The 12587-nt window shown below is 36.9% G+C and overlaps 1 protein-coding gene across 1 annotated transcript in view; it reads right to left on the bottom strand.

Annotated features, from left to right (window-relative positions):
- JMY (junction mediating and regulatory protein, p53 cofactor) overlaps positions 1 to 12587 on the bottom strand; it is a 64635-nt gene that overhangs the window by 37273 nt on the left and 14775 nt on the right. Inside the window, exon 2 of the mRNA XM_010582860.1 lies at positions 4885 to 5058. Within this exon, the coding sequence (XP_010581162.1) occupies positions 4885 to 5058 (174 nt within the window). The remainder of the gene's footprint in view (positions 1 to 4884; positions 5059 to 12587) is intronic.

The following is a 12587-nucleotide window of genomic DNA, read 5'->3' as shown; positions in this document are numbered from 1 at the left end:
ATTTCTAAGTATTTCATTTTACACAAATTAAAGTCGAATTAGTTATAAGGTTCACTACTGCAATTCACCATCAAGTATTAAACCAACAAATAAATCCACATATGGTTGAGCCAGAGCTGTATTTTCAACTATATCAGCACCTGCTTAAAGCAGCCTCAAAGGGAAGCACAACACAAACTAATAAAATGTCCTACAATTTGAAAAAAAACTGAATTTGATGAATTATCAAGACATATGCTGCTCCAATCTTGTATTTCCAGTGCTAGACCTCCACATTAGTGTATTTAAAGTCCTTAAAAAATCCTTACAATCAAGTGAATTAACATGTCAGTGAAAACAATGAATATGTATGCAATGAAGCCAAAAGTGCTATTAAATATATTTAACATATAATAACATTTTAATGTTCTCATTTCCTAGAGATGAATTGAGAGGTAATGATGACTGTAGTCTCTCATCTGTATCAAGATATTACCAGTTCTCAGTTAAGCAAATCCAGTTCAACTCAGACCTTCAAGAATGTTTGTGTCAAAGTTTTGCTGACATCTACATGTAGGTTATGAAACAATTTACCTTACATTTTATCTGTAGTCTAATACCAAGCACATTAAAAAAAAAAAAGGCAAAAAAAAAAGCATGAAAAAAGAAAGCTTCCCACTGATTTCACCTGGGGTTTAATCAAACACAGTGCCTACTCAACATGACTGAAGTACTGTCCACAATTATAAGACCATAAAAATTCAAAGTAGCAAGGTAGTTTCTTTCCCTGTATGAAGGCTGGTGAACACAACTACATAAAAGGCTTTGGGGCTTTGCCCATGAAGTTATTCTTTTGAAAGATTTTTTTTTCTTTTGTCTTTTTTTAAATAACCAGATTTGGTATCCTGTATCAAAGAACGCTTTGTATCTCAATCTTAAAGGGCATAAAGCTTGATCATATTAGTCTGTCAGTAAGTTATATAGCCAAATATCAACCACTAACTTGTCCCTCTCCTCCATACTTTCAGAAGAAGACTGCACTGTATGTGGAGGATCTCACAAAATTAGGATTTAACTATCTGAAATCAAAGGCACCAGAGCACAGGTATCTACTCTGCTGCTTTGAAATTTTGGAAGAAGTATTTCACCTTCAGGTTTCCAGCTACTGATGCCTATTACTTCCCACTTTTCTGCCATGGCAATGTGTATACTTAGCATACAGAAAAAATTGCTAAATTTTCACAGGGAAATGATCCATTTTGATAAATGAAAAATTTGTGGGTATAAATGTGAAACATTTTTAGGATCAAAAATAGTACCGCTTTTTTTAGTTCATTGGAAGTCTGATTTCTAGCAAAAAAAGCATCTTAAAATCTATTTAGAAGTCAAAACTGATGCCAGATAAAATAATCTAGAAATATTGTTTGCCCTGTGATTTTAAGTTCATACTTGTCTTCCAGATTTTTGGAAAAATATACAAATAGCCCAAAACACGTAATACAGCATTTGAATATCAAGCTTCATCTGAGAGTCTGAAATCAGAAGAAATGGACCAGTAACCCTAACAGTGAAATTAAGATGCTAAAACTCACTGGTTGAATGTCTTTACATATTATTACATCTAAATCAGCAACAGTCCAGAAATAATGGAATTTAAAAACACCTATACAAATTCAGCACAGCTTTTATGTGTATATAAATTACAATACTGTCTTCAACTCCTTTATTATACCTTCTCCAGTATTCAGTGAACATAATTACAGTTCTGACTGTTTGGCTGGCTCATCAATACAACTTTTCACACTTACCTTACAAAAGGTGTCATACTAGACACATAGAACATGTAAATTGGCTTATATTTGTGTCCCACCCATAAAGGCCTTGGGGCAAGCAGGATTATTCCCCTATCATATATATATATATAAAATTTAAGCCCCAAATACTCCTGTGCTTGCGGTGTCCAATTTTTTTCAAGAATGCATGGTATCTGGTAAGGATTTTGCCATGCTTAGAGGGAGGTGCCCATGGATTTGAGCAGCACTGAAGAATATTAATCATTTATACAAACAAAACCAGGTTTCTGAAGCTGGTTGCCCAAAAAATCAGAAATATATTACTACTGAAACCATTGTTCTACGGTCAGCTGACTAGTCTACAATTAAGTAGAAATTTTGGCAGAAGTCGGTTCTCCAGAGTGACATTTCATTTCACAATAAGCCATCCTTTTCTCCTTCCATAACCTTCTACCTTTTTCATTATGCTTTCCAAAGCAGTATTTAAGTGCTTCACAATACAGCTTTGACTCCTCACCCCTACGAAATGATCCATCCTTCACACTACATGAGAATACATCTGAAAAACTAGCATACAATCAAGTTAAAATATATTTTAAAAAAAAAAGAAGGAAAAAAAAAGAAAAAAGAAAAAAAAAAGACTACTTCTATCAGGGACAACACTAATCTGCATTTTTAAGCTTCTAAATGAACTTCCGTTCTGGGCTGGTTTGGTTTTTTTTTGTTTTTCGTTTTTTTCCTGAAGAAGGAATCTGCAAAGAATACAGCTGTCCTACTCTAATAAGCCTCCGCTGATTGGACAGAATTTCATGTTTCTCCCTTCCCTGCTATAGGCTCGTCTCTTGCTAAAAGTTTCACAGCAACAACATAAATTTAACACCCAGGTGATATATCTTCCAATTTTTATGCCTTGCTCCAAAAGGACAAGACACTAAACACTCTTCCCAAATATCATAGGCAAAGCAATTAATTTCCTCCTAAATTCGTTCTGAAAACTGACAAAATGAAACTGATCAAAATACTTATTAAAAATCCCAAATTCTTAAAGAACAAACTAAAACAACTTCTCCACAAATCAAAAACAGACATCTAATAGAGAAAAGGTCTAAAAACATTAAATAAAGTAATTACAGAAGGCATATGCAATCTTGACTAAATACCGATATTTGTATTCAAGCTTAATTATCTTTGTAACTTATTTTTTCATTTTAGTAACACATTCTGCAGGTTATTCCTTCCTTACCCTGTCCTACATCCAAACTTTATCTTCCTCCTTGTCACTCGTTGTATGTAAACACTATTACACGTTCACAGCTTCCATTTCACTGAAGTAGTAAACATCAGAAATACTTCTGTTATGCACAAAAATGGAGCTAACTCCAGCCTTAAGGCTTTATTGAAACCTAAGGATCTTTGTTCCGTTAAGCCTGCCAGAAAAACATATGCAGCAAGTTAACACGAACCATTTCATGCCCAAGTTCTATTTATAAAGCAATTCTTCTACCCTAGCTACTCAGTGTAATATATGTTTTGTCATCATAGATACAAGTACTGCTTTCTTTCAAACAATGACATGAAAAACAAGAGATGGCATCTTTCTCTACCACACAGTACAGATGACCAAGTTTTATAATGCAAAAACTGCCAAGTTAGGAAGAGAACTTAATGTACATTAGATACAACTATGTACGACTAAAATAACCAACCACAGAACATGCCTCTGAAGTTTACCGAGATTATTTTTTCAGGAAAAATAGAAAATAAGGTATTTTAAAACTGGAATTCACAAGATCATTGAGGTTAAAAAAAACCCAAAACCCAAACCAAAACACAACTCTTAATTTGTATTTCCACTCTATATGATATTTACCTTTGCCTGTTTGACAAAAGAACAAAAAAAAATCTTTTCCTCTGCTATAAATTCAAATAAAATTGGAACTATTTCATCATGCTTTGAAGAAGGCCTTTTATTAAATGTAGTGTTCCTAATCTTCAACCGTATAATACATCAGAAAAAAATACTCATCACAATTCTCTATGCAGCAACATTTATCATCTGGGGAAAAAAAGCACTTTTAGTTCAAATATCATCACATTATCTCAACAAGTCAGTTTCAGATTGCTGAATTTTCTGAAAAATTACTTTAGGGACACTTTTTGAGCAATAGCTCAAAATAAAACCAGTTTTGGAATCGTAAATTCTCTTGCCTCCCTCCCTCTTTCTATACTCAAAACCAAAGAAAAGCACTATATTTTTAAATTGAAACCAGTAAAACCAATGTTGGCTAATTGGACAACCAAGCTGAGATAAATTGACATTTGGAATACAGATTAAATGAAACAAACCCATTTTAGCTTCTATGTTACAACACAAATCTTGGAAGAATCAGAAGGCTACAGTCTTTATAATCTGCATAAGAACTAATCATTTTATCAAAAGTACTTCTGATATGCAATAAAGACGAATTTGTTATTTTTGGTTAAGTATTTAAAATTAGAATTACTTTTAAAGAAAACAAACTTACTCATTATAAAACAGTTTTACCAAAATGTAGTATTCTTCAGCTGGCTGTACTTTTTTAGCTCTTAGGAAAATATACTGTTAAAGTGTTACAAATTACATACTTATACAACAAATTTTATACTTCTAATACACTTTCATGCTTAAGTGTTTCACAACATTAGATGAAAAGCTACTGAATTCTCATGGTTTATCAGATTATCTCAGAAAACTAAAAGGAAAAGTAACTTCATGTGTAATCTTTTAAACGAATTAACACTAATATAGATACTGTACGTATGTCTCTTCATATTTTATATACTAGTCGGTATTCCCAGAAATCACAAAATTCTAAGCTTCACTTATTAAATTCAACAAGAATTTGAACAGTCTAACAGAGTAAGTTAAGCAGGTAATGGTTAGCTATATAGGTCAGAGATGTTCTCACTCTTCAAAAGCACTCCTCTGAGTGGAGAAACCAGAAAAATAGGGTCAACTTCTAGTAGAGAAACCATCACTGCATATACTGCATAATAAAAGTACTAAAGAGTAAACACCAGCTAAAAAGCATGATTTCCCCATTAATACGAAGTTTAGTTACCTTTACCATACCTTTATCTGCTGTCTTCTAAGCATCGCAAGTTCCCTCATATCTCGGAATGGCTGTAGTAAGTACTGGTAGAGCTCCATGGTAGCTTCTGCAAGGCTACTGTAGGCTTCATCTTCCATTTGATACAGTTCAAGCAGCTCTATCATGCTTTCCGTGTTCTTATGTTTTTCCAGAAGCTGCAGAAAAAGTGCCAATTTTAGTGAACAGATTCAAACATTCCTGCTAAAAGCAACAGTCATTCAAAAAGCATTTTTTAGCCTCTTGTATTATCTTCCCTCTCCCACAAAATAATCCCTCAAACAAACAAATAAACAAAAAATCTTAATCCCCACCCACATCTTGAATTTAGCCAGTCAAGTATGAGCATGTCTCTGATAACCTTAACTCAAAGTGTACAGCACTCCCATTGATTTTTTCTTTCAAAAAATCCTGGAAGGTAATGAATATGACCACAAAGACAGCACAAAAAGCAACTTAGTACAAGAAATCCATAACGTAGTAATCAGATATGCTACTTCACACATTTCTCACTTTCAGGTGTCAGGAAGGAATGATAGGAAAGGAGACAAAAGAAGTCACATTTTGATTTTGGGGGGTTTTTTTGGTGTTTGGGGTTTTTGTTTTTGCCTGTCTGTATTTTGGACTCACACAGTCCCATTATATCAGTGCAGCTCCAGATACAGAGAACAATCTATATGAATCAAAACAGTGATCTGCGTTTCTGATGATTTTGCCTTCTCGTTTGTGATTTTAGCTGAGACAGGTTAGGCATGAAATTTCAAACACATGAAGTTCCCATTAGATATTTTTTTAAAAGGATATTATTTAAGTATTATAAGCTTTAAAAGAATACTCAAAATAATTTATGTTTTAATTCATATAAGAGAACACAACATCAAAGTCCATCCATTCCTTCCTTTATTTCTCATGAAATCCATCTGTTTGTACAAATTTGCTACAATGTACGTTTTTAATTTATATGTCTCTTTTGCACCTATTTTGGGCATTTGCCTGGGCAGACCTCATAAACTGCTGGAAATCTTTTACCATTTCTAAAAAAATATTCAACTGTTTAACAAAAACTAATCTCATACAGACATACGGAGTGCTTGATGTATTTACAAAGACAAGATTATCTGAAATTAATTCCCCTCTTAGGTAGTTTTCAAAGTCAAAGTCTCTTGTCCTGTTATTATCATCTCAAAAACATATATTCACAGTTCAAGTTTATTTAAACTTAACATAAATTAAGAACACTATGGAACAAGCACATCGTATCTTCTAGCTGTTCATTCAGGTTGGATGCCAAGCCTACATGAAATATTCTCAGGATATTCAACTCCATCAAGTATTGTAACTAGAAGATAAAATAGAGGGAGCTGCAGATTAGAAATTGAAGCTTTGGTCAACAGTCCTTTGGTGTCTGCTTCATTTATATCCCAGGACAGTCAAGAGAATTCTTGATTACCATACTGTCTACTTGGTTCGCTCCATTACATTTATATTACTATGCTGTGTTTCAGTTACCTGGCTGGGTAAGAAAAAATTTCTCTTTCTTCATAACATAAAATTTGATTCTGAAGATCCCCATAACTCCACCTGGGCTTCCTTTGAAGCACTAAAGATTGGCCAAGATTAGAGAAAGGATGCAGCGCAGAACGCAGAGAGCCTCATAGTAGCTTTATTTACATGTTCAGCATTAAGATAATGGTCAGATGACAAGCTCGGAAGAGCTTTCCTTCAGCAAGGCTTAGCACAGATGAAAGGTCTGGGAGAGATGGTGTAGAACAGATGTGATGTTCCTCAGCAGCATGAAGCCATTTGTTACGTTACCTAAACAATTTCACCTAGGAAATTGTTCCTATTGCAAGGTCATTTGCTCTGTCCGTCTGCTCTTTTCCAGCAGCACGTAATATTTTGTGGCATTTGAGTTCTCACAGAGTACTGGGTAGTGGTTTGTGGCTTGCAGTCTGTAAAACTGACATTTTATGAACTTTCAGGGTTAAACACACATAATGTAACCCGCAATTATAGGGACAGAAGTCATCCCCGATGCTCTTGGGTTTGAGTCCTAAGTCCCTATGGATTTCAAGCATTATTCCAGCCCACTAGCTCTTTTAACCATGTAGCCTATAAAGCCACCTTCTTCCTCAGCTCCTCTTTCTTGTTGCTAGTGCCTAAAAACAGAGTTGCCATACTCAGGCCTTCTCCTACAACTTCCCCCTGGCACTATCAGAAAACCCTCTTGCAGTCCCAAAGCTGTAATAATCCCTCTGTTAAGGTACTGAAAAACCAAACCTTTCTTCTCAAGCCATCCATTACAAGCAGGGTCTCTATTATTAGCACCATTTCTACAGCACCTGTAATGTTAATTTCCTTGTAGTTGCTTAGGCTGTTAGTATCTTCTCATTAAATAAATTTACACCTTTGTTTCATTGTGAAACCCTACTATTCTACTAAGATACAAATCCTAGAGGGCAACAAAAAATGACAAAAATTAGAGAAAACTTACCACCATTTAAAGGAGAATCTTAAGTGATCTTATTCCAGGAACAGAACAATACCATGCAGGGCTTTTTTTTCATTTACAGACCATTCTTAAGGCCTGCTTAATAGTTCTGATACTCTGGAAGAAAGCCACAACTTTGCAGAAGCTGGAGTGAAAGTGCCGGGAAATGAAGGACCATTTCAATTTTATGACCATCAGTATAGTACAAAGACATCTTAAGGACACTAAAAGCAAGTATTTGCATATAACTGGTTGTTCAGTGAAAATCATGTCCATCACTGGAAACAGTATGGATAAAGTAATGAATTATCACCATATTCCTGCACATACAGAAGATAAGTAGATGGGCATCATTTCAAGGTCTTGTTCATGTCCAGTTCTATTTGGTCTGCTGCTGGGGTTACCCCAATCTTCAGCTTAATCCTCAACTCCTTCAGAAATACCAAACCCTCAATAAAAAAATACAAGTGAGGGCGGGTTATTCATACAGAATATATATATTCTTAAATTATTAACACAAGGTAGGCAATTATTCTTCCTTCCTAAGGCAATGATGCACACAGAATCCACTTCCTGTGCCCAATGAAGAACTTTCTAAATGAAAATGGTGACAAAATTTCATTTAAACTGCAGTTGCCAGAAAAGACATAACAAAACACAAAAACTGATTTGGAAACCAAAGAGCATCACCTCACCTGGTTTGCACCAAAGACCAAAGAGCTACTGAATAGGGATATTCTTCAAAACAGGCAGGAAGGCTACCAGGCTGCCAGCATTGGTTATATACAGCTCCATTACACCCATCCATCTATTAACATGTTCTTCTACAGTTTATTCAGACAGTGTTTTGGTGAAAAACACATGAACATTAACCTTTTCTACAAAGGCTGCAAACCAGCTCAAAGCACACTGAAATTATTTTGTCCTGTCAGATCAAGTCCATAAAAGTGCTGCCTCAAATTTCACTTGGATTAAAAGTTACATGAGAGGAAGAAGAAACAGAAGAAGTGTGAAAAAAATCCAGTTTTGAAAAAGAAAAACAACACAGAGAAATTATGACATGTATTTGAAATTATAGTTATGTGCCCAGGTGGCCAAGAAGGCCAACAGCATCCTGGCTTGTATCAGAAATAGTGTGGCCAGCAGGAGCAGGGCAGTGATCTTCCCCCTGTACTGGGCACTGGTGAGGCCGCACCTCGAGTCCTGTGTTCAGTTTTGGGCCCCTCACTACAGGAAAGACACTGAGTTGCTGGAGCGTGTCCAGAGAAGGGCAACTAAACTGGTGAGGGGCCTGGAGCACAAGTCTTATGAGGAGAGGCTGAGGGAGCTGGGGTTGTTTAGTCTGGAGAAAAGGAGGCTGAGGGGAGACCTTATCGCTCTCTACAACTGCCTGAAAGGAGGTTGTAGTGAGGTGGGGGTCGGTCTCTTCTCTCAAGTAACAAGTGACAGGACAAGAGGAAACGGCCTCAAGTTGCACCAGGGGAGGTTTAGATTGGACATTAGGAAAAATTTCTTCACTGAAAGGGTTGTCAAGCGCTAGAACAGGCTGCCCAGGGAAGTGGTGGAGTCACCATCCCTGGAGGTAGATGTAGTGCTTAGGGACATGGTTTAGTGACTGACTTGGCAGTGTTAGGTAAACGGTTGGACTTGATGATCTCAAGGGTCTCTTTCAACCTAAATGATTCTATGATTCTCTATACATGGTTAAAGGAATACAGAAGGATCAGACTATTCTCTCTCACTTTTTGCAACTGATGTGATTACCAATCACCAAGTCTTCACCAATACAGTGTGGTATGAACAGAAGACTGAGAGCTTTGATTCTGCTTCCAGACAGAGCCTTGTAAGCCTGATGAAAAGTCCAGGCTGCTTTATTGCCACCAACCTTAAAGGGGCACTGACACAGGAGACAGATGATACTAACCTGGCTGCATAGAGGACTTATCCCACTTTGCTCTATAAAGCAGTCCAATGGAAGCTTTCCTGTTTTGCATCAAAGTCAGCTGAAGCATTTTTTTAGCTGGCTGCCATCCAGACAGTATTCAGACTATCGGATAACAATAACACTGGGTCTAGCACAGAATCCACTGAATTAATAATGTCAAAAGGCAAACCAGGCCCTCCATAGACTCACAGGTAGTTTAACTGTGTATGTTCCAATTTTCACACAGGCAGTACCTAGACAATACACTATATTAGAAACATGAGAATTCAGCTAGTAACCTTTTCTAAGATGGAGACACTGGTTAAGCTGGCCGAATGCCTAAACCAACTTGGTATCTTAAAACTACGCCATTTTCAAGGTATTAGCATAATATACATTAACAGGTTTTGTGCCATGTTTTATGCCCCACTCATGATTAATTCTCAGCACAGACATTCAGTGTTACTGTTCCATTTACTTCAACAGTCTCAGTATGACTTTTTGACTTTCACAATTTTTTAATTATATTATTTAAAGAAGTGGGTGGAGGAGAGTAGAGTAACATCCTGTATAGGCCTTACTAGCGCTATACCCATTGAATACTGCATTTATTTTAAGAATCATGTTTCACAGATGTTACATTGTTCAAAACCAAATGAATCCATATATTTTAGGCAACTATTATGCACACAGACTCTCACCAGCAGGAAATACATTTTTTTCAATTTAACAGCACATATACTTGAGCCATATAACAAAGATTATTTCTGTCTTCGGTATTTTTTAAAAAAATATTTTGCTCATAAAGCTTGAAAAGCATTACAGCAGACAGTGTAAATATGTGCAGGTTGACCTCAGTTGGGAGCATAATCCAAAGCTTGATTTAATCATTAAAGAGTCAAGTCTTACATTTCCTTTGCTATTCCTCCCAAAACTTTCCCTGTGATTCCTATTTTATTTTGTGTATTTTATGAAAACACTGCAACATGACACACACCATTTTTAGCTAAAACAGGACATAAAGATATTTTTCAGTTTCTTCCTAAGCTTCTTCATATTTTTGGAATAATAGTAATTACAGAATACCCTATTTTCCTATGGATTTATATTCCCAGAAGCCTGACAGTATTACTTGCCATTTCCTGGAAGAATTCTAAAGATTTTTAATTGAAGCGGCATATTTAATAGCACAGGTAAAACTAAGGATAGTTGTTTTTAGAGAGAAGTACAGTACTGCAGACAGTTTTTAGATACTCCATCCTTTCCACTGAACAGCAGTCCTAAGAGTAAAATACCAAACCCCCTGCTGATACACTTGCAACAGTCTGCAATGAGCTCAAGACAATGAGTTCCAAAGAAGTAAAGCTCCAGAGTACATAAAATTTGTATGCAAAATTTTAGCAACTGAACTTGGACTGCAATTTCTTATATCAGAATGTGCTTAAAATTGTTTCTATTCTCTCTCTCTTTTTAAGCTATCTTTAAACAAACAAACAAGCAAAAAATCTTGTTGATAGCAACCACACTCCCACACATCCTGGTAATGAGCAGGAGTCTAAACTCCATGCAATCTGTACTATAGGCAAACTGCTTTTCTCTCTCATACATGCATGGTCCTGTATTTACATGTCACCTGTTGTGGTTAAAAGATCAAACCTTGCCAGGACATTTAGCTTTCTGCTTGCATGATTGCATTGCCATCAACAATCCTTACATTTGTAGTATAAAAAGACCATTTGCATTATTGTAGCAGATGAATGCCCCAGTAAGGGGCCAATGCCTGACTCTCCAATAAAGACCTAATATATATTTTACTGTTGGGGCAGAAATCATCTAAAAGAATACAAAAGATAGATACACAGTTGGGATAGCATAAACAAATTAAGGTAATACTGCCCAGCATGAGAAGTGCTGGAACCAGCACTAGATCTGTCTAACCCCTTAAGATTAAAAGAAGATACAAATAAGTGAATTCCATATTAAAGTTATTTGGAAACCACACAGTTTATAACTGGTACATAAAGCAATCAACCACCTACTGAGTGCACAAAAATGTCCAATTTTTTCAACCAGGCTTCTGAAGATAGGTAATTGGAAGTGTATGCTGATGCACTGCAAAGGTTATTGTCTGGATTTGGGGGGGATTTTCTAAATGGCTGTTTACAGAAGGACTGAGCTAATTAAAATAATCAAACCAAATGCACACATAAAACACACACAACAAACAAGTTCAAAGTTTGCAGTTATGCTAAGAAACAACAGCAAACACATATTCACACAAAACAAACCCCCCAAAAGATACCGGAAAGTAAACACAGGGTGTTTAAAACAGAAGAAATAAAAAGGAACAATTCCATAAGATGCATCTTCTAGGCCTCTAAAGAGCTGCTCATCTCAAGTGAGCCACATTATTCCTTTTAAACCCTATTTAAAACAGTCTTTTACCTCCTTGCAAAGACCCCATGTACCTCACTACATGGGTGCAAAGATGTATTTGGTGAAGGTGGCAAGGTTTTGCTAGCAGGGATCTAGAGGGGTGGCATCTTTGAGAAGCTGCCAGAACCTTCCCCCATGTCCAACAAAGCCAATGCCAGCTGGCTCCAAGATGGACCCACTGCTGGCCAAGGCCGAGCCCATCAGCGACGGTGGTAGTGCTTCTGGGAGAACACATTTAAGAAGGGGAACAAAACCTGCTGCACAACAGTAGCTGGGAGAGAGGAGTGAGAATATGTGAGTGAAACAACCGTGCAGACACCAAGGCCAGTGAAGGAGGAGGAGGAGGTACTCCAGGTGCTTTAACAGAGATTCCCCTGCAGCCTGTGGTGTTTTGCCTGTGACAGTAACTGCTGAGTGATCACCCTTTCCTTATCTCAACCCATGAGCCTTTCATCATATTTTCTCACCCTGTCCAGCTGAGGAGGGGGAGTCACGGAGTGGCTTGGTGGGCACCTGGTGGCCAAGGACAATCCACTATGAAGGAGCACACCAGAAGGCTAAGACCAGCACACTGCAGATTGCCTGGCCTCTTTTCACTCAAATCAGTGTCATGGTTTAAGCCCAGCAGGCAAGAAAGCACCACGAAGCTGCTCACTCACTCCTCCCCCCTCCAGTCCCGGTGGGACGAGGAGGAGAAATATAAAGAAACACTCATAGGTCAAGACAAGAACAGGAAGGGATCACTCACCAATTATGGTCACGGGCAAAAGACAGACTCAACTTGGGGAAAAAACAAAATCAATTTCATTTACTACCAATGAAAGCAAAACAAGGAT

The sequence above is a fragment of the Haliaeetus leucocephalus genome, unplaced genomic scaffold (genome assembly GCF_000737465.1).
Source record: "Haliaeetus leucocephalus isolate CR32 unplaced genomic scaffold, Haliaeetus_leucocephalus-4.0 Scaffold849, whole genome shotgun sequence".
NCBI lineage: Eukaryota > Metazoa > Chordata > Aves > Accipitriformes > Accipitridae > Haliaeetus > Haliaeetus leucocephalus.
Note: the sequence above shows the minus strand (reverse complement) of the source record. Positions and strands in the feature narration are given on the sequence as shown.